Below are 27,766 nucleotides of genomic sequence, written 5' to 3'. Positions count from 1 at the left end.
CAGGCCGATGTAACACTCAAAATCGTCCCTAGGTGCAAATGGTTGTTTGTCTCTGTGTGTCCTGCGATTGGCTGGCTACCAATTCAGTGTGTGTCCTGAATTGGTAGTGTCCCCACTTTGTTCCCGAAGACTACTGGGATAGGCTCCAGCATCCTACGCAGCCCTCGTGTAAATAAAGCGGTCCAGAAGATGAATGAATGAATAATGAAAAAAATAATAATCTGAAAACTAGCGATTAGTTAAAAAGAAAAATGGTGAAAATACCAAACCTGCACGAAAAAGTAATTGAAAATGACTAAAATTACATCAGAAAAGTAACTATGATGAAAAATCCTAAACTATTACACCCTTGAAGCACTGTTGCATATATAATTAATGTAAATGTTGGTTCCACCTTCATAAGAGCAGTTGTTGTTGGAGGCCTGGGATAGTTGACGGATCTCATCCAGCAGGGACAAGCGAGTCCTGGGGGAGCAATGGCTGCCCTCCTCCTCATCCTCTTCTTCGGTTTCACAAGGGTCTGGGGAGTTTTCCATCATCTCTGCTAGCTCTTCAATGACCTTGTAGAAAGAAAGAAAAAGCAAGACAAAGACTGGATGAAATGAGAGGATACTTGAGTCATCTAGCTGCAGTCTATGGCTGTTGCAAGGGTGACAGAGTTATTTTACTGATGACTTCATTCATTATAAATCATGGGCGGCCTCGTGATCGAGTAGTTGACCTCGGTGCAGAGGCACCAGGTTCAATTCCAGCTCGGACCTTCTTGTATCGAGTTTGTATGTTCCCGTGCCTGCGGGTCTGGGTGCTTTGGTTTCTTCCTATATTCCAAAAACATGCCGACTGAGACGGCTGGGATAGGCTCCAGCCCCCCCCCCACGTCCTTAGCCAGCGACAAAGTGGATAGTAAAATGGGATGGATTATTATTCGTTTCGCTCAGATGATGCTAACGACTCCCCTTAGAAAAATATGTATTGACATCATTACTTTTGGCAGATTCATGTTATCACATACCTGCCAACCTTTGAAACCAGAAAAGCCTAGTGATATGCAGGGGTCCTGAGGCCACTGGCCCTGGTCGGTGCAGGGGGGTGGGGGGTAAAGCACCCCTGAAGCCACATGATTTTTAACATGACAGCTACTTAAAATGAGGCTAAAACACCATACAAATGTTGAACAATGTCAAAGATATACGCAAACAACAATTTTGGCCAGCCAGCATCTCACTCTCACACAGCAATCGACCGTGTAATGGCACCGGAGGAGGGTGTCCACCGTCCAAGGCGAAAGCCGAGGCGAGTGGGCGCCGAGGCGAGTGGGCGTCGGCGCTCGCAGGATGCATCGGCGGCATCGCGTTGGTAGCATGGAGTCGGTGGGATTGCGGCGGCGAGAACACGGCGGCATCGCGGCGGCGAAAACGCAGCGGCGAGAACGCGGCGGCGGGAAGGAGGCGGAGAGAACGCGGCGGCGAGATTGCGGCGGCGAGATTGCGGCGGCGAGAACGCGGCGGCGTGTACGCGGAGGTGGGCCAACTGCCGCTGCTGCATTGCCGCCGACACGATGACAGTTCGCTGCAGACGCGATGACAGTTCGCCGCCTCCTTGAGACAGTTCGTTCTGCTTCGGGGCAAGGTGGCGGGTCGAGTGCGTCGGCGCCGCAGACAACTGCGGGGTCGGGCCGCGCGTCGGTGCGGACAGCGGGGTAAGGCCGGGGAGAAGACCGAACACCGGCGACGCAGACCAACGCCCACCCGCCCCCGTGCCGTCCGAATCAGATTGTGTGCAAGTCATTTAGCACCGAGTCTCTATTCAACATTTTGAATGGATTTCGACTTACGGCCATTTTGACTTATGACTGTTTGGTCGTAAATCGGATGCTTGAGGTTAACTCAAACTCAAGTAATTTTCACATTTTCTTAAAAATAGAAGTATAACTCCTGGAAATGCTCGGGAGTTTTCCTCACAAAACGACAGTAGTTTTCTTTTACTTTTCACACTTTTTGTTGATTTTTCTCCAGCAGACGCCATTACACGATAATGCTAAAAACGATGCTAACCCTTCAGTCTCGATTGCAGGAACCACGTGCACGCGCAATTCATTGAAGGGAAGCTGGCACTGTGCCAATCGCATGTTCTCGTGTTTTGAATGAATGTTGACTACTTATGTTTTTGACAATTTCTGATTTATTGTTTTTATTGGAAACCATAATTTTCATTATTAACCCATAACCCGGAATGGCCTTATGAAAATCGTCGTTTTTCTGGCAAAACCGGAGTAGTTGGCAGGTATGTTATTACTGTGACCACCTTGAGTCGGGACGGACCTCTGTGTGTCGCTTATTATATTTTTTTACTAAGATAAATTGAAGGCAGCCAACGTAAACACGCACCTGATCTGCTGTGATGAGAGGCTCTTCATTCAGACAGTTGGCATTGTCGTTCTTTTCATTCATTTCCTCCTCCTCCTTTTCATGGATCTGGAGAGACAAAATAAAAGAGAGCTTTGCGGATAGAATGAACTGAGTGGCATGAGCTCTGTTTTAGCTTTAAAAAGTCAAACATGACATTGTGTGGTCTGTTTAGTAAATAAAATGGGAACTCTTTCCCATTTTAAATGGTGTACAATTGTTCACTATTTTAGTTAGAATTACATGAGTAATTAGTCTCATTGTAACTTGGCAATGCATCTAAAAATTAATAAATGCATCTTAGAATGTAAAATGTTTTATTTTGCTAAATATTTAATATATAGTATTTTATATATAATATAAAGAAAAAACATACTTGGTAAAGACAATAAATAATTATTAATATAATATAATAATATTTATGCATTATAAAATATGTGTATCTAGACAACCGATTATTTCATGAGATAATTAAAAATTGAAATTATCGAACAGGAAATATATAAAATATGAGATCAGATTAATTATTTTTATACTGATTGTTTTTTTAATTATTATTCATTTTCTGCTCAGTACCAAAATTCATCACTTTGCTGCTGTGAAATGTAAATTTATCCACTGTGAGATTAATAAAGGCAAATCCAATCCAATCCAAAACTGTTTGGTGCATATACAGTAAAGTCTCGTTATATCGATATCGGATATATCGATAGTCCCGGTTATATCGATACTATTTCTATGCACGCACGGAGAAAATTTGCAAACAGGGTCGGATATATCGATAGTCCCGGTTATATCGATATTTTTTCGAACTCCCTGAATATTGATATAACGAGACTTTACTGTACTTCCTTTCATATTTATTTTTTCAAAGCTGAAAATTCTTTCCAACAAGCTGTCTGAAACTGCATCAATCAAATCATCCATCCCTAAATCTAGGCAACATTCTATTGAGGTAGGAGGAGGTTTTCAGATGAATTGTCGACTGATTGGTTGTGCAAGTTGTGTCAGCATCATTCTGTGCATTTCAAAAGAATGGACCAGCCAGCAATGGATCTCACCCTGACATGAAATTATTATTATTAGTAGTAGTAGCAATAATAATAATAATAATAATAATAATAATAATAATAATAAGTATTATTATTATTATTATTATTATTAATGTAGCCACAAGGGAGCACAAGCCAGTGTCTTATTGTGCCGGTCCCAAGCCCGGATAAATACAGAGGGTTGTGTCAGGAAGGGCATCCGACGTAAAAAAAATTGCCAAAACAAATATGCGAATCAAACCTATGAATCCCATACCGGATCGGTCGAGGCCCGGGTTAACAACGGCCGCCATTGGTACTGTTGACCTTCAGGGTGCCAGTGGAAAATGGACTACTGTTGGTCGAAGAAGGAGAGGAGGGAGGTGTGCCCGGAGGAAATGAGACAAATGGAACGCCAAGAATATACAACTAAGAGTAGGAACTTTGAATGTAGGAACAATGACAGGTAAAGGTCGAGAGCTGGTTGACATGATGCAGAGAAGGAAGGTTGACATAGAGACCAAGTGGAAGGGAGCAAGGCTAGAAGTTTAGGGTCAGGATTTAAGTTGTTCTATCATGGTGAAGACAGAAAGAGAAAAGGAGTTGGGGTTATCTTAAAAGAGGACTTTGTTAGGAATGTCTTAGAAGTAAAAAGAGTCTCAGATAGAATGATGAGTCTGAAGCTAGAAATTGAAGGCGTGATGTTCAATGTTGTTTGTGGGTATGCCCCACAAGTAGGATGTGAGCTGGCGGAGAAGGTTGGACTTTGATGAAGTCATACAAAACATCCCGAGAAGTGAGAGGGTTGTAATTGGTGGAGACTTAAATGGACATGTTGGCGCAGAAAACAAAGATGATGAGGAGGTAATGGGCAGGTTTGGAATCCAGATGAGGAACGCTGAAGGACAGATGGTGGTTGACTTTGCTAAGAGAATGGAAATGGCTATTGTGAATACATTCTTTCAGAAGAGACAGGAACATAGGGTGACCTATAAGAGTGGAGGCAGAAGTACACAGGTAGACTACATTTTGTGTCAACGGCGCCATCTAAAGGAAATCAGTGACTGCAAAGTAGTGGTTGGTGAGAGTGTAGCCAGACAGCATAGGTTGGTGGTGTGTAGGATGACGCTGGCAGTGAGGAAGGTGAAGGAACCAAAGGCTGAAGTGAGGACAAAATGGTGGAAGTTGAAAAAGGAAGAGTGTTGCGTGACATTTAGGAAGGAGGTAAGACAAGCACTGGGTGGGCAAGAGGTCCTTCCAGATGACTGGCAAACTACAGCGAACATAATCAGAGACACAGGTCGGAAAGTACTTGGTGTATCGAGTGGAAGAAAGGTAGATAAGGAGACTTGGTGGTGGAATGGGGAGGTGCAGGAGTGTATACAGAGAAAGAGGTTAGCAAAGAAGAAGTGGGACACTGAGAGGACGGACGAGAGTAGACAGCAGTACAAGGAGATGCGGCGCACGGTTAAAGTAAAGGTGGCAAAGGCCAAACAAGAGGCCTATGATGACTTGTATGCTCGTCTGGACAGCAAAGAAGGAGAGACTGATCTTTACAGGCTGGCGAGACAGAGAGACAAAGATGGTAAGGACCTGCAGCAGGTTCGGGTGATTAAGGATAGAGATGGCAATGTATTAACAGGTGCCGATAGTGTGATGGCAAGATGGAAAGAATACTTTGAAGAATTGATGAATGAGGAAAATGAGAAGGAACAAAGAGTAGAAGACATGACTGTTGTGGACCAAGACGTAGCAAACATTAGCAAGGATGAAGTGGGGAGGGCGCTGAAGAGGATGAAGGGGGGGAAAGGCACTCGGGCCTAATGATTTACCAATCGGGGTATGGAAATGTCTTGGAGAGGTGGCAGTGGTGTTCCTTACTGGGTTATTCAACAACATCTTAGATGGTGAACAGATGCCTGAAGAATGGAGACGAAGTGTACTCGTGCCCATTTTTAAGAACAAAGGAGATGTGCAGAGTTGTATTAATTACAGAGGAATAAAGTTGATGAGCCATACAACGAAACCCTGGGAAAGAGTAGTTGAAGCTAGACTAAGAGCAGAAATGAACATTTGTGAGCAGCAGTGTGGCTTCATGCAAAAAAAAAAGAGTAGGACAGATGCAGTGCTTGCTTTAAGAATGCTGATAGAGAAGTACAGAGAAGGTCAGAAGGAATTGCATTGTGTCTTTGTAGATCTGGAGAAAGCGTATGACAGGGTGCCCAGAGAAGAACTGTGGCATTGCATGAGGAAGTCTGGAGTGACGGAAAAGTATGTCAGAGCGGTGCAAGACATGTATCATGACTGTGAGACAGTTGTGAGGTGTGCTGTCGGTGTGACGGAGGAATTCAAGGTGGAGGTGGGACTCCACCAGGGGTCAGATCTGAGCCCCTTCTTGTTTGCTATGGTGATGGACAGGCTGACAGACGATGTTAGACAAGAATCTCCTTGGACCATGATGTTTGCAGATGACATTGTGATCTGTAGCGAGAACGGGGAACAGGTGGTGGAGAAACTAGAGATGTGGAGATATGCCCTGGAAAGGAGAGGAATGAAGATCAGTCGCAGCAAGACGGAATATATGTGTGTGAATGAGAGGGATCCAAGTGCAAGAGGGGGAAGAGATAAAGAAGGTGGAGGATTTTAAGTACTTGGGGTCAACTGTCCAGAGCAATGGAGAGTGAGGAAAAGAGGTGAAGAAGTGTGTCCAGGCAGGCTGCAGCGACTGAAGAAAAATGTCAGGTGTGATGTGTGATAGAAGGGTTTCAGCTAGGATGAAACGAAAAGTGTATAAAACAGTGGTGAGACCAGCCATGATGTTTGGACTGGAGACAGTGCCACTGAAGAAAAGACAGGAAACAGAGCTGTGGGTAGCAGGCTATTGTATGAGCGATCCAAATTGAACCTCACCCCACCAGAGTTGAACCTCACCATACAGAGTTGACTCTGTAGACTTCAACATTAAATTTACTCGTGAGGACATTCAAGAGAACCAACTAGCCTTCTTGGATTGTAAAGTGATTTTAAAAGAGGACAGAGCGCTAAAAACAGAAGTCTTTAGGAAGGCTACGCACACTGACCAATACTTACTTTTTGACTCTAACCACCCTTTACAACACAAACTAGGAGTTATCAGAACCCTCCAGCATAGGGCTAAACTAATACCAACTAGCACTGAAGGTAGAGAAAAGGAGTCAAAACATATCAGGAGAGCACTCACAAACAGTGGGTACCCTCAGTGGTCATTCAACAAATGTCAGAAAGAAAGAATAGGGAATGAAACCAATAATTCTCAAGATACAAAAAGGAGAGGAGTAGCAGTACCGTACATTGCAGGAGTTTCTGAAAAATTACAAAGAGTCCTTTGGCAACATAAAATTCCCACTTATTTCAAACCGATAAACACGTTAAGGCAAAAATTAGTGCATCCAAAAGATAGGCTACCAAATGAAAAACAAAGTAATGTAGTTTATTCCATACATTGTAAGAATGAAAATTGTAAAGAGCAGTACATTGGGGAGACTCAACAAATTCTCAAAAAAAGACTTTATCAACATCGCAGGGATAATACTAGTGGACCTCAATCGGCAGTACATTTGCACCTAAAAGCTAGCAACCACTCATTTGACGACAATGAGGTTAAAATCTTAGCGAAAGAACATAGATGGTTTGAAAGGGGGGTAAAAGGAGCGATTCTTATAAAACAACAAAATCCTTCATTAAACCGGTCTGGTGGGGTGAGGTTCAATTTGGATCGCTCATACGATAGCCTGCTTAGGCAAAACACGTTAGGCAACTTTCGTAATGCTGATGAGGGTCGTTATGCTGATGAGGTGATACCGGGGGGAGTGGGGGTAATAGGACAGTCGTTAGTCAGGAATGTAGGAACAATCAGTGGGGCCACAGGGAGGGGTCCTCTGCCCCCCTAACCTGAGAGTAGGGATCTATCATAGCTGTGTCCGGCGCCACCAGGTCTGGACATTAGGGATATATAAATAGGGCCGTTACGACCAGTCAGACTTTAGTTCGCTGACGAAGCCTCTTGGATAGGAGGCGAAACGTCCGAAACCTTCACTTTTGTACAGATGACGGCTGAAGAAACCTTCTCATCGACAGAGGAGAGAGAGTGACTATATCGGGAGAAGGATGCTGAGCCTTGAACTGCCAGGCAGGAGACCGAGAGGAAGACCGAAGAGGAGGTTTATGGATGTGTACAACTGTCACATCCTCGTCGACGCCAGGAGCGTGCCCCTCCCCTCCCGTCTCTTCCTCCGCTGCTCCTTGGAGCGAGCCCCTCCCTTCCTGGCTCTCCTGACTCACGCACCTGTTCCCCATTTCCTTCATTGTGCTTTCTGGCTATAAAAGCCACCCTTACCGTTCAGTTGTTGTCGGTGTATTCCAGGAAGTTCCCCGTCACCCCTCCGCACGCAGGTCTGTTTTTTGTCGTTGCCCTCTACCTTGCCTATTTTTCTGTTCATGCCATATGTGTCTCAGTAAAGACTCTTTTTTGGAATCACTGTCTCCACCGTGTATTTTGGATCCAACCTTAACCACCTCCCGTCGTCCCCCGAGTCCCGTCACCACTCCTCGAGCGGACGTGACAACGACAGTAGCTGTGGTTTCATTGCGCATCCACTAGATCAGCGGTGTCAAACATACGGCCCGCGGCCCGGAACCGGCCCCCAAGGAGGTTTAATCAGGCCCGCACAAAGTGGAAACATGCACAAACGACATGCAATTCACATTTTTAATGAGGTGCAATTCACGTATTGTCCACTAAAGGGCAGAGTGTTGCTGTTTCGATCAACGTAGAAGAAAACTATTTTTTTTCAACCCAGTCATTTTTTTTCAACCGCGGTTTCAACACGCAACTGGCAAGTGGCAACCCCGCTCATTTCCCCTGTCTGAGAGATGTGTGTGTGTGACCAGACCTAATGCGGAAGTGAGGCGGTACCAAGACAAGATTGCAGGATTACTGTGGGAGAAACTTTTTCGTGTATTTGGTGAATTTGAGACAGAATTTTCAGTTTTTTGCTCACATTTCACTGTTAAAGCTTCTGTTCGACCGGTCGAAATCCAGCTAGAAATAATTGATTTGCAATGTGATGCAGATTTGAAGGGCAAATTTGCCTCCGGCGGTCTGGACCATTTTTCTCAATATATACTACCAGGGTACCCCTGATTAACAGCTCTGGCTGAATGACTCTCTGTGTCTTTGTGTTGTCATGTTATTTGTTATTTAGTTGTTTTTTTTATTTTTTTGTTCTTTTGACTTTAAGACGGCGCCGCGACAGTGGCTGCCTTTCCAGCAGCTCCTCTATTCATTCCTTTCCTAACTTTGCTGCTGTGAAATTTCGCCACTGCGAGACTAATAAAGGCAAATCCAATCCAATGTCAATAAAACAAAAAAAAATGCGTTCAAAGCTCACGAACAAGCACTTAAATGACATTGTGAACGTGTCGGCTGGTCAGGACATGGCGCCTGCTATTATTGATGCGCTTGTACAGGCCAAAAGATGCGAAGTATCAGGAACAAAAACAATGGTTTAAAAATTCCTTTCTTTATAAATCTCATTTCATCTTAAAGTGCATTATTATATTTTTAGATACCAATTTATTGTTCATGTTTTGTGCCGTTGTAGAATCATCGGGATCATTTGCAATGCATATGTGTGAATGACACAAGTAAATTGTACATTTGTTCATCCATACGAAATACTCATAAATGTCATCATTTTTCTAATGTTCTTGTGCTTCTTTACACCAAAACTAACGAAAGATATCAATAATATTTTCGTTATTTATAGCATGTATGGTAAAGTTTTAATGGTCCGGCCCACTTGACATCTACTGAGGCCCTATGTGGCGCACGATGTGAAATGAGTTTGACACCCCTGCACTAGATGAAACTACACACAAAAACAAAAACAACACAATCGATGATGCTTTCATGCTGTTACAAAGCGATGGTCAGAGCATTTAAAACAATACATCCAAGAAATCCAAATATTGAACCATATCTAAGATATATATCAGATTGTAAGGTGGATTTTCGGCTATTTTGAGAATATTTTATGATTTTAGGTGCCCCTTATAATGTTGAAAATACGGCCAATACAGTATGCCTTATTGTAAAAGTCAATGAAACGAGCAGAAAATAATCAGTCACTCGACTCAATCCAGGAAAGAACATGTAAATGGGTTCAGTGACCACTCATTGTAAAGGTGATAATCAGTCACATGCACCTACCTCTTTGTCGGGAAGATTTCCGTTGAATCCCACTGAGTCGGGATCGTCCCACGCAGCTATGTAATTGTCAGTTAGAGCGTACCATACACTGCAACGGAAACAGAAATGTTCACGTGAAAAAGCTCTTTTTAGGCAACAGACAACTTGCGTCAAGCTTGAACTCAAGCTATTTCAAGCTGTTTTTTCAACATGTGATTAAACTGGAGCGTTGCGTGACAGGAGTAGACCAGAGTTGAGCATGTTGCTTACTGCTCGGTACATTGCCGCACGCTCACTCACTGGTAAACATTTAACATATTCACATTGGCATTTGCATTTCATCAGAGCTGTGGGCTGCAAATGAACAAAGCAGTGATTTAAAACATGAACATTGCAAAAGTGTTAGAGATTAAATACGGAGGAGAAATGGACCCAATAAACACTGTCGGTGGTTGCTGCAGCAGCAGTGTAAAGCGTCTGTTTGAGAAGGAATGACATCAACTGGGAGAGAAACAGCCTTTGTTTCAGAGCTATCCGGTTTTTGTCCCCCTCCCCATCCTCCACTGAGAGGCTGTCTCAAGACCTGCTTGGTGCTGCCCACGCTCAGCTCGGACACACAGTGAATGTGATTCAACTCACGACAGTATGTAGGCACCATCCAACTCATAAAAAAAAATTACATTGTTTCTTTTTCGCATGGTGCATTGTGCCTTGAAATGATTAGTTTTATGCATTTATGTATTTATGCATTCATTTACTTATGCAGTTAGTTAGTTAGTTAGTTAGTTAGTTAGTTGTTTATTTAAGTTTACTATACAGGTGACATCCAACTTCCGACCGGCGTGAGTTAAGAGTCGACCACCCGTACTTACGACTACGACCGCCATACCTTTTTAAAAAAATTTATGGCTGCCACCGCTACAGCCTGCAACGCTGTTGAACTAATTTGGTAGAATAAAAGACTCGAGATGGTCCTTCTTGTTTAGATCTGTCACGTTCCGAACGTGGCAGAGAGCAGCCGACTTGTTAGCGCAAAATTGAATGTCTGGATACCCAAGTAAGCGACAGAGACAGAAGTCCGTGCAGGATGATTTATCAAGGGACAATACAAAGCACTGGTCCCAAATAGAGGACCAGGGGAATAATCAAATATAAATGTGGGGGGGGTGTCCACCGACGCCGAGGCATCGTTGAGTGTCGGCGCTCGAGCGGGTGGGATCGCCGCGACGCAAACGCTGCGTCGGGCTCACGGTCTGCGCCTGTTCTGCTGTCTCAAAAAGGCGCAGACCGTGACCCCTGGGTCGGGCCGCACATCAGCGCGGGGTACGGCCGGGAGAGGGTAACCGGTAAAACTTTTTTGCTTCGGCATCCGCCTGAGTCAGAGCATGTGTTGGGTGACTTCTCCGTTGGCAAGGAAATCGATTTTTGGAAAGCTCACATGCGTGGTAAACCGTGCGTATTTGGGTCAGCAGAATGATTGGAGATTATTAAAATGACACTAAAAGTTATAATATTTATAAATGAACTGTCAACATTTTGGTATATAATAGTATTCAATAGAAAACATTGCTTAAATAGATCTCAGCGATCGAGCTGCTCTGCTACTTACGACACCCTGACCCAGAATCAGGTCGTTTACAGGTCATTTAGCACCGAGTCTTTGATAGGCATGCGGTGTAGGTAACTGGAGAGGGTGCCCCCATCATCCGGGAGCACCCCGGCCCAGTGTCGAGCGCCGTTCCGCGTGACCTCCCCGGCGCCACAGTATCGGCGCGTCTAGGCGGGATCCTGATTTAGAGGCGTTCAGTCATAATCCCGCAGATGGGGGCTTCCTCTACCGGCCGCATGCGCTAAATGCCTGTACCTACTGTCGTACTGGCAGATTCTGACTTAGAGGCGTTCAGTCAAAATCCTCTCAGTGATGCTGAGTCGGGGCGTCGTGTTCTTTGGTGTCATCCCATCTCTAGCGACCTTGTGTACCACTTCGGGGTTAGGTGCCCCTGGCTGACAGCGAACCTGTCCCCCGGGTACTGCGAGCGGCCCCCGTGCGGGGTAAGGCCCGTATTACCATCCCGGGGGCCCCACTGTCTCGCATTGTTTTCACTCTGGGGGGCTACCTTCGTATCTGTTAGTGCTTGCCGGGGTCTTCCTCCCCCCTCGTCGTACTGCCTGGTCCTCGTCCTAGTTACTCCCGCCGTTTACCCGCGCTTCGTTAAATTTCTTCACTTTGACATTCAGAGCACTGGGCAGAAATCACATCGCGTCAACACCCGCCTCGGGCCTTCGCGATGCTTTGTTTTAATTAAACAGTCGGATTCCCCTGGTTCGCACCAGTTCTAAGTCAGCTGCTAGGCGCCGGCCGATGCCACCCGGCGGAGGGAGAATAACATCGTCTACTATCCTGTCGTATAAACCTTGCGTCAGCCATTTTGAATGCTTTTCGATTTACGACCGTTTTGTCAGAACGGAACCCGGTCGTAAGTCGGATGTTACATGTATTACTATTGCTATTACTATACATTTATTTCCAATGTAACACTACTTTTCACATCCAAATAAAAAGATGGATGTTGGTTAAGTCTATTTTGTGAAATACATCTTTGGGTATGATTATTGATGCAGATTATGAGATGACAAGTTAACTCATTCACTGCCATATATGTGCAAAAATGTGTCCACTCCAGTGCCAGGGTTTTTGTCATTGTCACTTGAATTCCAGGACCCACAGAATATTGAGTTTTACGACGACATAAACATTCAATACAGTGTCAGAAACCTTACTCTTTTGTTTCATTAGTAAGAAAAGAGTTAATTCCTAAATTCCAAAATACAATCCAATACATACGTACATATTGGTTTGTATAGCGCTTTAACAACAGCTGAACCTGGAACAAAGCACAAACATGGAAAGGGAAATTCTGCCCCCTTGTGGAAAAGAAAAACACATTGCCAGAGGCCAAGGCCAGCGCTTTATTGGCCGCAAGCATGAAAAAACAAAACCCCAACAAATTTGGGAGTGGCGCTCTACGTCATACAATGTATTCAATTTCCGAATACATTTGTGAATGGCAGTGAATGAGTTAAGTTTAAAACATTTTGGGATCAGTACAATGTTACATGAATGTCTTTTCGTCAATGGATGCTACAGCTTCGTGTTTGCGTTCAACATTTAGCTTGTAGTCTTCTTCTTTTTTCCTTTCGCCTTTTCCCCTCAGGGGTCGCCACAGTGAATCAATGTCCTCCATCTATCCCGGTTTTGTGCATCCTCTTCTCTCACACCAGCTACCTTCATGTCCTCTTTGACCACATCCATAAACCTCCTCTTCGGTCTTCCTCTCGGTCTCCTTCCTGGCAGTTCAAGGCTCAGCATCCTTTTCCCGATATAGTCGCTCTCTCTTCTCAGGACATGTCCAAACCAACTCAGTCTGGCCTCTCTGACTTTCTCTCCAAAACCTCTAACATGAGAATCATCCGTCTGATATACTCATTCCTGATCCTATCCAACCTGGTCACTCCCAAAGAAACAACATTTAGCTTGTAGTAGACGTGCAAATTCCACCATGACGTCCCTGATCCACTGCTGACATGGATGCTTTGATCCTCTCCTCTTTCATCTAGAACTGATTCATGTCATCACAAAGAGGGTACAGCAAGTCCTGAAGAATGAATGACTCTGTATCTTTGTGTTGTTATATTTTTTCAATTATTTTTTCGCAAGATGGCGGCGCGTGAACACGCAGCGGCTCCCCTCTCCCGGCAAATTGCCGTTTTCCTGTTTATTATGTTTGTTAAAGTCATCTGTGCTGTATGTCATGCATATTAGCATATTTGACAAAGCTGACTTTGACTTGACTTTGACTTTGACTTGTACAATATTTTTTAGCTATGAGGATCTTTCTAAATATCATAATTTTTGATATGTGTTTGCATGACTAAAATACTGAGTTTGCAAATCTTAGAAAACTCAAGTTCTGAAAACATGCCAAGGGAGAATGTTTTATTCTAGTACTTCTATAGTGTGGATTTTACATATTGTAGTATTTAATTCATGTAATGGGGGAGGTTATAGTACAAAATTCAATAATATGTGTTTAAATTGCGATTTTATTGTTCTATTCAATTCATTGTGCTTAGGATGTATGTGTTGACCACTGTGGCTTAGTAAGCGTCCTGTAATATTACTGGCTTTTTGCAGAGAATAGAAAATGCAGGATGCCTGAGTATTGTGATATTATCTGTTTACATGCGTGGCATCACTGTTTTGTTCAAATGTTAGTAGCATTAAAGTTTTAAAACCCTGAAGCTCTCGAAACTCAATGTTGGCACATTAATAGTGTTTCCCATGATCTGTTAGCATTAGGATAGGAGGGCCTTCACAAAATAAAGTTGATTGGTTGTTTTAAACATAAAAGGTGTATTTGTGTTGTTTAATGGTAACTTTCAATAGAATAAATATTGATTTATACAGCGCTTTAACAACATCTGAAGTTGTTTATACAAAAATAAAAAAAAATAAAAAAAATAATCTCGACTCACCCCCATTGGGTGGTGTCCGTCCCCTATTTTTTAGCTCGGGTCAAGGAAGCTTGAGGGTTCTGCGCAGTATCCGTGCTGTTCCCAGCACTGCACTTTTCTGGACCAAGATATCCGATGTTCCCGGGATCTGTTGCAACCACTCGTCGAGTTTGGGGGTCACTGCCCCGAGCGCTCCGACCACCACAGGCACCACTGTCATCTTCACCTATACCTTCCAGACTCTCTCCAGCTCCTCCCTGAACCCTTGGTATTTCTCGAGTTTCTCATGTTCCTTCTTTCTGATGTTTCCATCACTCGGGACCGCTCGTCCACGACAACGGCTTTCCTCTGCCCTTTATCTATGACCACAATATCTGGTTGGTTGGCCATTACCATCTTGTCAGTCTGTATCTGGAAGTCCCACAGGATCTTTGCTCGGTCATTCTCCACCACCTTGGGAGGTGTTTCCCATTTTGACCTTGGGGTTTCCAGTCCATACTCTGCACAGATGTTTCGGTAGACTATGCCAGCCACCTGGTTATGGCGCTCCATGTAGGCCACAGGTGTCAAAGTCAAGGCCCGCGAGCCAAATCCGGTCCGCCACATCATTTTTTTCGGCCCGTGAAAGCAAATCAAACTTGTTAAATTCCATGATGATTGCTAAAATCTGAGCCAAAATTTCATATTTTTGGATGTCAACCACAATAAAAGTCATTATTCTTGACTTCAGATTTGAAAACGAGTTATTCATTAATTTGCTGTGTGCTCTATATGTAATATTTGAAGGGATTTCAACATTCTAATGGGTTCCCCAAATTCATAACGGCCCTCGAGAGGAAACCATAACTACAATGTGGCCCGCGGCAAAAAATGACTTTGACACCCCTGATGTAGGCTTTCCCTGCCAACATCTTACACCCTGAAGTTATGTGTTGGATTGCCTCAGGTGCCTCTTTGCCTGGTGTGGTATATCCGTACCTCTATGGCTCTGGTGCTCAGGGTCTGCTCTTGAGCAGCCAGGATGAGTGCATATGTGCTGTCCTTTAGGCCAGCTCTGTCTAGTCACTGATAAGACTTCTAGAGATCAGCCACTTCAGTTGTCGTTCGGTGGTACATCCCGTGTAGGGGCTTTTCCTCCCATGGTGGTCCCTCTTCCAGTACCTCATCCTGTGTTCCCCATATTCTGATATACAGTAAAGTCTCGTTATATCGATATTCAAGGGAGTCCGAAAAAATATCGATATAACCGGGACTATCGATATATCCGATCCTGCGCCGAACTGCATTAAACAAAAGCTGCCAAAAGAGGGCAGCCAAGCGCCATATAAGAAACGGAGCTGGCCATTAGCTCCCTTTTTTTTTGGGTGAGAGATGTTCCCCCAATGTTACCTCAAAATGGCACATATCATTCTTTAATGATTGTAAACATGTATGCTTTAATCTTCAGAACTACAGTGTATTTGAAACAGATTCATAACTGGATGTGTAACAAGAAAGCATATTATCCGAATCTGAAGCCATTGTTTGGATTCACAAGCAATGCAAGACGTCTTGGCGTGAAGTCATTTTTATTTGCATTTGAATAAAAAGTGACATCGGCTGTCCTTTAATACACAGTATGGAATGTTAATAATTTTCAAAATCATCGCGCTTCAGCAGACAAAACAAGAAACATTGTTGCAAAAAACGATTGCATTCATATACAGTACAGTGGGCATGTACATAAGACAACAGGGAAACTGCAACGCTTACATCTTACTGTATTATGTATACAATTTAAAAAAGTCATCAATCTTCTTCTGCTTCCCATTTTTACCTTTTAACACAAACACTTCAATCTCGTCTGCTACACACGAGCTAGCGTCTGAAAATGAAAATGGCTCTGCTACACGGGTGCTGGGCACGTAACCAAGTCACCTGACCAAGTCGACCAATGGCGCGACTGATGGCGTGACACGTGACAAAGTCACACGGCCAAGTCGACCAATAGCGCGACCGATGGCGGCTCATGTGACCAAGTCGACCAATGGCGCGACCGATGGCGGCTCACGTAACAAGACACGTGACCAAGTTGACCAATGGCGCGACGGATATATCGATATAAACAACAAAAATGGCCGGCGGGGATGAAAAGGAGCACCGTAATAACCAGATTTTCGTAATAACCGGGTATCGTACTAAACGGTACTAATTATACATAAAAAGACTAGAAATATGCAAGGGAAATGAAAATAGTATCGTAATAAGCGGTACTATCGATATAACCGATATCGATATAACGAGACTTTACTGTATATACACTATACATACATACATACATACATACATACATACATACATACATACATACATACATACATACATACATACATACATACATACATACATACATACATACATACATACATACATACACAGGAAGCAGAGCTAGGGCAGCAGAGATGAATATGTGTCAGAGATGTTCGATCGGACAGTGTGGACTAAGGCTCGAACACAGAAAGATTGTCTTTTCATGCCGGCAGGAGACGCAGCCATTCATGACAGACGCCTGAATTCTGCAGCCCTCTGCCAAGCTATTTATTGAGAGTACAGTGAGACCTTGGCTTACGAACTTAATTGGTTCCCAGACAGAGTGTGTAAGGCGAAAAGTGGCTGTCAACTCGCACGTGACAATTTCGGTGTCATTAGTCACGTGAAAGCATTGACTAAATAACACCTTTGTGTCAAGCTTTTTGCAAAGGATGTTAGCAATTGTGGACGGTACCGGGCTCCTTATTTGTAGAATGGTCGTAGAAAGTTCCTCTCAGGGTAGTGACACATAGCGTGGGAGATGTGTCAGGCTGAGATTCACATGACAGCCGCGGTGTGCACATATGACGCCACAAACGCACACCTTGTTCGTGTTTCACAATAATCTCCTTCTCCTCTACTGTTATTTTGTTTTGTGTCTTCTTCGGCTGAACACGAGCCTGTGGTGACATCTTTTTCGTTCACATAACGGCAAAAGTATCGTTGAAGACGATCGACGTGTGCTCTCATAGAAAGGGGGTGTGGAAACGTAGGCCAGCTGGGACGCTGTTCGGTCGTGTGCTTTTGTCTTCTTCCGCCAAAGATTACTCCGCCAGCCGTGGTCGGGTGTGTGTATCGCGAAAATAGTGCATATTAATTTTCAAAAATGTAACGTTCGTAAACCGAAAAGTTCGTAAGGCAAGGTGTTCGTAAACCGAGGCCCCACTTTATATGCAAATTAAAGTGATACATTAGTAAAACAGTTTTCTTGATCAGAATACCACACCTCTTGAGTTTTAAGCACAAACAGCTATAAGCAATCAAACATTGTCTTTTCCATGAAATGATAAATTCGTAACCTGGCTAATTAGCTCTTCCTGTGAAGGAGTTTCAAGTCGTAAATTACTCCGGTGATAAAGACATTTCCAAAGTCCTAAATTATGTCCAAGGCCAGATCTCCTAAATGAAGATGACAGTTTAACAAGCTGTGTCTGTTGACCTCAGACTGACCCCAGGTTGTCTGTGCTTCAATTGTGTATTCGAGTCATACATGTTCACTAAGCATATAACAACATGAAACTTTTAAATGTGCTCACTTCTTATTCTCCATCATTATCTTGAGGTTTTCTTTGGGAGTGACTGGGTTGGATAGGATCAGGAATGAGTATATCAGACGGATGATTCTCATGTTAGAGGTTTTGGACAGAAAGTCAGAGAGGCCAGACTGAGATGGTTTGGGCATGTTCAGAAGATGTGCCCTGCGATTGGCTGGCAACTAATTCAAGGTGTCCCCCACCTCGTGCCCGAAGACAGCTGGGATAGGCTCCAGAACCTCCTGCGACCCTAATAAGGATACAGCTGTACAGAAAATGGATGGATGGATGTTCAGAAGAGAGATGGTGTATATATTGGGAGAAGGATGCTGAGACTTGAATTGCTGGCAGGAGACAGGAAATAAGGCAGAAGTGGAGGTTTATGGATGTTGTCAAAGAGGACATAAAGGTAGCTAGTGAGAGAGAAGAGGATGCAGAAAACAGGATTTAATGGAGGACACTGATTTGCTGTGGTGACTCTTGAAGGCAAAATCCGAAAGGAAATTCACATTCAAAGGATTCACATTCAGTTTTGACCATAAACTGAATAGGAATGCCCAGATCTCATCTGCATTCTCGTTGATAGACCAATAATAAGTGACTTGTATTTAAAAATATCACAGCACATTTTTCTTTTTCTTTGTGCCCACAACAAGGCTATTTTTAACCTGATTTTCGCAGTCACTCCACAGAGTGTGACGATGCAAGCTCGCAGCAATGCGGGATGATGTGACATGGGCAGACAGATCGTGTTCCAGAAAAGGAAAGCACACAACAGTGCAGTGAATATTTCAACATGGAGTCCGCAGGGGGAAGTGCAGAGTGGGGTTGCCACTTCTGACTGATTTTTTGACCGAATTTTTAAAAGGTTTTATTGGGTATTAGCTGATTTTTTGTCATAGTTTGACTGTCATTGTAAAAATGAAATCCAAAACGGGTTCAAAGTCAAAGCTTAGCCGAGGACCTGACCGTCAAATGATCGATATGTGGAGCTTATCAATTTTCCCATTTGCATGTTAGAGCAACACTGAAGCTCCAGGTTAGGAGATAAAATATCAGTTCAGGTAGACACTTCATTTTCTCCTTTTTTGCATGAGTAAGTGTGCCTGAAGTGCTTGAGTGGGACTGTATATTGTGTCACATCTCGTCGCCGTCCTGGGCGCGCCCCGCCCCTCCTGTCACCTCCTCCGCTGCTCCCGGGAGACGGCCCCTCCCATCATCACGCACCTGGGTCCCCACAGCTGACTGTCATTCCCTTGATTGTGCCTTCTGACTATATCTACCGATCGCGCCATTCTGGCGCCGTCGGAGTATTCTGAAAGCCATCCTGGACTTCCGTGCCGTCAGATCAGCTGTCACCGATCTCCCTCACTCACCTCATCCTGCTGTCCTTTTTTATGCGTGCCTCAGTAAAGACTTTTGTATACGAGTATCTGTCTCGCCGTGTATTTCGGATCCACACCCCCCGCTTTCCTTTCGTCACTCGAGCCCAGCCCTCGAGCCTCAAGTGACGTGACATAATACTCCGACCAACCATGGATCCCGCCGGCGAAGACAGATATCTCGCCGCCCTCACCGAGCAAGCGGAGCGTTCAAGCCAGCTGGCCCGAGCCATCGCGGAAATCAGCCAAATTACCACCAGGCTGGCTCAACGCTTCGAGGCGGCTGAGGCACGCATTTCCGCTCTCACGATCAAGTCTTCCCCGCCCGTGAGTAGGCACGCTCCTCAATTTCCCCTTCCCTCCCGCTACGCAGGCGAGACCGGGCGTTGCGCTCAGTTTTTAATGCAGTGCACGCTCGTGTTTGAGCAACATCCATACGCCTGCGTTAGCGATGAGGCGAAGGTAGCCTTCATCACCAGCCTGCTCACGGGAGAAGCCGAGACGTGGGTGCTGGCCATCCGAGAATCCCGAACGGAGCTGCGCACCTCGTATCCGGACTTCATCGCCGAGTTACGCCGGGTTTTCCATCACCCGGTGACGGAGTCCGAAGCGGAGGGGAGATTACTGGACTGCGTCCAAGGGGCCCGTTCAGCCGCGGAATACTCCGTCGACTTCCGCATCCGGGCCGCTGGCAGCGGCTACGGCGACCGAGCGTTGAGGGGGGTGTTTCGTCGCGGATTGAACACCGACCTCAAGGACGAGTTGGCTACCCGCGACGCGGGCACCACCTTCGACGACCTGGTCGCCATCGTCATCGGCCTGGATCACCGCCTTCGGGAGCGACAGAGGGAGCAGCGCGGCCGACGGCCCAGACAGCCACGCAGCCGGTCCAGATCTCCCACACCCGGCAGCGAGCGTGTGCGGCGCCTGGAGGAATCCCCCGAACCCATGATCGTAGGGGGGGGGTACGACCACACCACCCCCGGGGCTCGTCGCACCCAAGGCCCCCAGGCGAAGACCTCAGGTCCACGCAAGTCCCCGGCAAGACGGCGACCACAGCGACCTCTGGAGGTCAAATCCACTACCCCCGTTACACGGTTGGAGCTGGACAGCGAATTAATCGGCCCGTCCAGCTCCCAAACCGTGCGGGCCCTAGTGGACTCTGGGGCCGACGGGTGCATCATTGACCCCCAGCTGGCGGACTCGTTGGGCTGCCAGCTGATCAATCTCCACCCCCCTAAGGAGATGGTCGACCTGGACGGCAGACTGTTGGCCCGAGTCACCCACCTCACGGCCCCGCTCAAACTCCGGGTGGCGGGGAACCACGTCGAGCACCGCCAATTTTTAGTTATGCCCTCCCGGAATGCGCCGTTGGTATTGGGTCTCCCCTGGCTCAATACCCACGACCCGTCAATCTCCTGGGAGGGCCCCACCATTCAGGGCTGGAGCCCCTACTGCTACGCCAACTGCCTACGGTCGGCTACGGCAGGGCGAGACGCCTCCCGCGGTGGACCGCCGGAGGCCATCTGCCTCAAGGGCGTGCCACACTGCTACCACGACCTGCGGGAGGTGTTCAGCAAGGACAACGCCCAATCCCTGCTGCCCCACCGACCGTATGACTGTGCTATTGACTTGCAGCCAGGGGCTCCATTACCGGACTCCAGACTTTTCCACATCTCACAACCGGAACGGGAAGCCCTGAGCACTTACATAGACTCCTCCCTCGCGGCGGGACTCATTAGGCCGTCTCGGTCTCCGCTGGGCGCAGGGTTCTTCTTTATTGACAAGAAGGACGGAACCCTGCGTCCATGTGTCGATTATCGGAGTCTGAACGACATCACCATCCGTAACAAATACCCCCTCCCCCTCATGGACTCAGCCTTCACGCCCCTTCAGTCCGCAACCATTTTTTCTAAATTAGACCTCCGCAGTGCGTACCACTTGGTCCGCATCCGGGAGGGGGACGAATGGAAAACTGCATTTAAAACACCATTAGGACATTTTGAATATCTGGTGATGCCGTTCGGACTCACGAACGCTCCCGCCGTATTCCAAAATCTGATCAACGATGTGCTCAGGGACTTCCTCAATGTTTTTGTTTTCGTTTATCTGGATGACATTCTTATTTTCTCTCGTTCTGCAGAGGAGCACCGGCAACACGTCCGACGGGTCCTGGCGCGGCTCCTGCAAAACCGGCTCTACGTGAAGGCAGAGAAGTGCGAGTTCCATGTCCGCTCTCTGTCCTTCCTAGGGTTTGTCGTGGAGCGGGGGCAGCTCAGGGCCGACCCTACTAAGACTAAAGCGGTGGTGGAATGGCCGATCCCGAAGACGCGCAAACAGCTTCAGCGGTTTTTGGGGTTTGCCAACTTCTACCGCCGCTTCATCCGCGGGTATAGTCAGAAGGCACTCCCCCTCACTAACCTCACGTCCTCTAAGATCCCCTTCAGGTGGACGCCCGACGCAGAGGGGGCATTCAACCGCCTCCGTCTTGCCTTCACTAACCCCCCAGTTCTGCGTCATCCCGACCCGGATCTCCCGTTCACGGTCGAGGTTGACGCATCCGAATCCGGAGTAGGGGCCGTCCTATCCCAGCGCTCTCCCATGGACCAGAAGCTACGCCCATGCGCCTTCTTCTCCCGCCGGCTCAGCCCCGCCGAGGCCAACTATGACGTCGGCAACCGGGAACTGCTGGCGGTCGTCCTGGCCCTTCAGGAATGGAGACACTGGCTTGAGGGAGCGAAACACCCCTTCACAGTCTTCACGGACCATAAAAACCTGGCGGCCATCCGGTCGGCCAAGAGACTAAACTCAAGACAGGCCCGATGGTCACTCTTCCTCACCCGGTTTAACTTTTCTCTCACCTACTGCCCAGGGTCACAGAACACCAAGCCCGATGCCCTATCCCGCATCCATGAGCCGGCAGAAAGGGAGGAGACCACCACCAACATCCTGCCGGCCCAACGCATCCTGGGTGCCCTGAGGTGGGAGGTTGAGAGAAAAGTACAGCAAGCCCAGGGGACGACCCCCATCCCCAGGGGCTGTCCTAAGGATCGCCTGTTCGTCCCCCCCCCCTCTTCGCACGGAGGTGCTCGTCTGGGGGCACACCTCCAAGATAGCTTGTCACCCGGGGGTCAACAGGACGATCCAACTCATCGCCCAACGGTTCTGGTGGCCGGGGTTCCGGAGGGACATCACCCTCTTCGTGAAGGCCTGCCCGACCTGTGCCTGTGGGAAAGCCTCCCATCAGCCCCCGGCAGGACTCCTCCGGCCGCTACCGGTACCGTCCAGACCCTGGTCCCACATCTCCGTTGACTTCGTGACAGGCCTCCCCCCCTCCCGTGGCAAGACGGTCGTCCTTACCGTTGTGGACCGATTCTCCAAGTCGGCCCACTTCGTCCCGTTAACCAGGTTGCCGTCCGCCATCGAGACGGCTCAACTCCTGGTTAACCACGTCGTCCGTCTCCACGGGATTCCGACGGACATCGTGTCGGACCGGGGACCGCAGTTCGTGTCCAAGGTATGGAAACGTTTCTGTCGGTCCCTAGGGGCGTCGGCGAGCCTGTCGTCTGGATACCATCCCCAGACCAACGGACAGACGGAGAGGAAGAACCAGGACCTGGAGGCGGCCCTCCGGTGCGTGTGCCTCCACAACCCGGCGTCGTGGGCCCTGCACCTACCCTGGGGGGAGTACGCCCACAACTCCCTGGTCTCCGCAGCCACAGGTCGGTCCCCATTTATGTCCGCCTGTGGCTATCAGCCGCCCTTGTTTCCCACTCAGGAGGGCCAGGTGGAGGTCCCGTCTATTGAACATCACCTCAGACGGGCCCACCGAGTCTGGAAGGAAACCAGGGACGCCCTGACACGCACCGCATCCCGGAACCAGCGGGTGGCGGACCGTCACCGGAGACAGGCACCCAACTACCAGGTCGGGCAGGAGGTGTGGCTGTCGACGAGGGACCTTCGGCTGGCAGGGTCTTCAGCCAAGCTGGGCCCACGCTTCACGGGTCCCTTCCCCATCGAGGCCATCCTCAGCCCGGTCTCGGTGAGGCTCCGGCTGCCACCCACCATGAGGATCCACCCCATTTTCCATGTTTCCCTCCTCAAGCCAGTGGAAACCTGCTCCTTAGCCCCCACGCCCACCCCCCCACCTCCCCCCCGGATGTTGGCCGACGGACCGGTCTACACCGTGCGGGAGATAATTGACTCCAGGCGCATGGGCAGAGGAGTGCAGTACCTGGTCGACTGGGAGGGCTATGGACCGGAGGAACGACAGTGGGTCCCACGTGCCTGGATCCTCGACCCATCTCTCATCCGGGCGTTCCATGCGGCTCACCCCTCCAAACCTGGTGGGCCGCCAAGAGGCGTCCGTTGAGGGGGGGGCACTGTCACATCTCGTCGCCGTCCTGGGCGCGCCCCGCCCCTCCTGTCACCTCCTCCGCTGCTCCCGGGAGACGGCCCCTCCCATCATCACGCACCTGGGTCCCCACAGCTGACTGTCATTCCCTTGATTGTGCCTTCTGACTATATCTACCGATCGCGCCATTCTGGCGCCGTCGGAGTATTCTGAAAGCCATCCTGGACTTCCGTGCCGTCAGATCAGCTGTCACCGATCTCCCTCACTCACCTCATCCTGCTGTCCTTTTTTATGCGTGCCTCAGTAAAGACTTTTGTATACGAGTATCTGTCTCGCCGTGTATTTCGGATCCACACCCCCCGCTTTCCTTTCGTCACTCGAGCCCAGCCCTCGAGCCTCAAGTGACGTGACATATTGTATACTGCAGGTAAAGTAAATAATGGAAGATTGTTCTTTTCCAATGGTTCCTCATCAATGGTTGGCTGGTGATCCACTTCACAAAGAGATTGAATGAATTTTTGTTAGTTGGAACGTTCGAACCAACCTGCCCAAAAAACATGAAATTCCACCATTGAGCCTAAACGTCTATGGATGCCCAAAATTCAGCACCATCAAATGCAACATTCCAAATTGCAAGTCTTTCAGAGATGCAAGTCTTTCAGAGTTTTTTTGTCACTACTGAGGTGCTTTTCTCCAGATACGTTGCACCTCCCCCATGGGAGAATAATTTTGGAGTTGTACCCCAGCCCATCTCACTCTGTGTGTGTTTCACATTTTCTCGAAGAAATCAGGATGGTGTCTACCGACTCAAATGCCCATTGCTGTCTCCCTGATTTTGCGATTATGTTTTTCATGATATTTTGGGACATGTTGACAACTATAAAATGAATTTCATAACTCGACGTATATCATGCGCAATGAAAACACTATTTCCAAGTAATTCCATTCTAAAATAAAAATAAATAAATAAAAAACAGCAATCATTTTGCACTGCTGTCTTTTTTGGAAACCTGAACGGTGTCAGCATACTAGTGATGAAACTGAAAAATTTACCATGGAGCTCTTGACGACCAAACTAAACAAAATAGTACAAAGTTTGTATATCACACTTACTCTTCATCCTGCAGCCGCTCCTCATCCTCTTGATTTTGTGACTGGTTGCGTATCGGTGCCAGGTTCTCGGTCTTGGTGTTGTAATTGTGGAAGCAGACGTTGAGCTTCTCATCAAATTCGTTGACCAGGTCTTCCATCGACTTGAAGCTCATCATCTCAGAAAAGTTCTCCAGCTCAGAGAAATCCTCTCGGGTGATGGAGACCAATGGGACGGTGCTGGTGGTGTATGAGGGGGGATTGAGTGCCAGGTGGTCAAACTCCTCTAAACGGCAAGGCCGGAGGTCCTCAAACTCCTCATCCAAACACACAAGAGGGGCTTCCATGGTATCCCTTGTTGGGTCAGTTTTTGAGACCTGCAGGACATAGACAAGTGTACAAATGTCTCAGAGCAGCACTAGATTAACCGTTTTAATAACAATTTTTACTGCAAAATACATTAGGTGCGAGGGTCCGTCATTGTCCAGGATGTACATCATACACGAAGGTGGACAGAATGGCGTTCAAAGTAGAATGCAACCATTTGTTTGCTCTTCTCTTTTGTCTAAGGGTATTAAATTTTACTTTGATGTGCCAAAACAGTCCCCATCTGCTCAACTGACTGATTTAGCAGACGTCTCCTAAATGATGTCTTTCCCAACCGAATGAGGAATGGCATGACTGTGCTTTTGTCGAGACAAAGAAGCAATGGAAGTGGATCTACCAGGAGGGGACCTTGTCCCAAAGGGAGTTGCAATCACGTGGCTTTTGTGCTCGACCAGAAATAATGAAGTACCTACACTGAAATTTTCACCAATGCGTTTCTGAAACATGAACATGATATTTGTCAAAATACATCTTCAATAAAAGGGTATTCATCGATTTACATTCAATAGTACTGGTACATGGTACAGTGTTGTTCTAAATGTATGGAGGTAAATAATAATAATAATACATTTCACTTGTAAGCACCATCAGATAGCTAATAGATAGCCAGCCAGCTAGCTGGCTAATAAATAGCCAATTGATAGTCAGCTAACCAGCTAGCCAGCCAACAGATAGCCAACCAGCTAGCTCTCTAATAGATAGCGAATGGATACAATGATCTCCCTTCTTCCTTGCCCAACATTCCACTTTCCCATTCAAGCGTTTAATTTTACTCGAGGAGCAATTTTTACGGAGATAATTGTGCAGTTTCCCACATGAAAGGACATTATGCCAGCAGCATGTTCTGTATCAGATGAACGGGCAAAATCTTCACTGCTTGGCAGCTGCAGGCAGCTTTGAGATGATGTAGCACAACAACATATACAAAATGAAGGAATCATTTTTTAACAAGAAAATGTAGTTAGTAGAGACGCATGTTCCATGTAAATTCCTTAATCTGTTCCAAGCCCCCCCAAAATTCAGGCATAAATGTTTTCTAAAGCATACAAATGCATCAAAACGTGGAACTAATACATGTTACAAATTACACAACAAATGTGGGTTTTGCCTATTGTAAAAAACTAAGACTCAAGAATAAAAATGATGTTCTTCTTAACTTTTAACTACATCCTAATCTCCCCTCCTCTTTTCATGTTCTTTCTAAGAAGTGTTTTGTTTTTTGAATCCTGGAGTTTTGTTAATAACTAAACAAAGGATGTCTGTTTTTGTCGGCTTTTAACAATCCTTCGAAAATGTCCAAGACAAACATCAGTAGAGTGAGAGAAAGACGGAATTGCGATCACTTTTTTCCTGAGGATCAGAATCAGAATCAGAAAACCTTTATTCGTCCCACAATGGGGACATTTGCAGTCCACAGCAGCAACTTGAAAGGGGATGGGGTGGGGGGTGGGGGTGAAAGGATAGAAAACAAGATATTCTAAGCATGACAAAATACAATTGTCAACTGTATACTGTGAAAAACCATTTCATAATTCACATTTAAGTGAAACTATTGGAAAACCTCATGGCTAAAGGCGTGAATGATGAGGACACTGCAAAGACATATACTTACTGTGGTTTACATATGACATACATATGCTCTAAATTATCCCGAGGTGTGAGTGCGAATGCAGATGGTTGTTCTTCAGTCTTTGTAACGGAGGAGTACAGAGTGCTTTCAGGGGGCGTAGCCTTAATCGTTTTCCATTATTACAGTACGTAAGCAATGAGCATGTGCGGAACTAAAGTGCAGGGTAGAAATGCAACAAAAGTTGGATGAATGCAGATTTTTGGTTACAGACCTGTTGGTCCATCAATTGACATCAGTGACACGTGCAGTACATACCTAGTTAAAATTAAGCAAATGATACATGTGTGAGATGCACATCCAAGTGTGTGATGAGAAGGAGTGCCAGCAGATTTCTATCAAGCCTTTACAAATAGAGAAGCGGATCAGATCCAGTGATGCAGACGTGGAAAAGCACCAATCCCATTTCCAATGAAAAGGACTTTGCCATCGCTTTTACAGAGTGTCTGGATTTAAAAAAAAAAACAGATCCTGTTTTGCTTAAAGAATCATTACAATGGTGGACTATTCTCATTCAAAGCCATACCTTAAAGCTCTTTGTTTGCAAAATATTTCACTGGGTATGTTGCTAAATATATTCTGGTGTTTATATACAGTACATTTCTGCTAGCATCTAAGATGGATTCCGCTTTGAATCAGTGTTTGGATGTAGGTGTCACTTGGAGGGAGTAATGGATGACACGCAAGTGTATGTCATGAGCTCATCAGGGAGAGAAAACAAGGAAAGGGTGGGGGGCAAGAAAAGAGGAATACAAGATGGAGGGAATGATGTCTGCGATGGTGATGTTGAACAACAATCACATCGGTCATCATGGCCGGCTGACGGTGAAATGAATAGCAGACGGATAAATACCTGCAGTGGAGGATGTGATGTTCCTGTTTGGTGGCAAGACCTTCGCAGAATAGGACTGGGGGTGTCTCAGCCTTGCTGTTGCAAATCTCACCGAGGAGCAAATGCTACATTCAAAACCAGAGTGAATAAGAAGCAATCCTCAAAAGAATGAAGGCAATGGAGATGTCTTGAAGCTCTGTCTGGATCCCTTCCCTCACACGTTTGCCCACAGCTGCCCTTATCTGTCCTCCCACAGTTCCTTGTTTTTCCATCAATAGGCGGTCGGGCCCAGCTCACCCAGCGCCTGCGCACC

General features: G+C 46.6%; 1 protein-coding gene across 1 annotated transcript; it reads right to left on the bottom strand.

Moving 5' to 3' along the window:
- Positions 1-326: 326 nt before the first annotated feature.
- On the bottom strand, positions 327-27,766 carry LOC148886025 (fasciculation and elongation protein zeta-1-like). Its single transcript, XM_089016539.1, has 5 exons — positions 27,475-27,766; positions 24,632-24,984; positions 9,687-9,774; positions 2,388-2,474; positions 327-560 (listed from the first exon to the last, which is right to left on the bottom strand). Exons 2-5 carry the CDS (start codon positions 24,952-24,954, stop codon positions 342-344), a joined length of 717 nt encoding a protein of 238 aa, XP_088872665.1. The 5' UTR covers positions 24,955-24,984; positions 27,475-27,766; the 3' UTR covers positions 327-341.

Source organism: Hippocampus bargibanti, linkage group LG16 (genome assembly GCF_051943395.1).
Source record: "Hippocampus bargibanti isolate YZ-2025 linkage group LG16, ASM5194339v1, whole genome shotgun sequence".
Lineage (NCBI taxonomy): Eukaryota > Metazoa > Chordata > Actinopteri > Syngnathiformes > Syngnathidae > Hippocampus > Hippocampus bargibanti.
The sequence above is the reverse complement of the archived record's forward strand: the minus strand, read 5'-3'. Positions and strand labels throughout refer to the sequence as shown.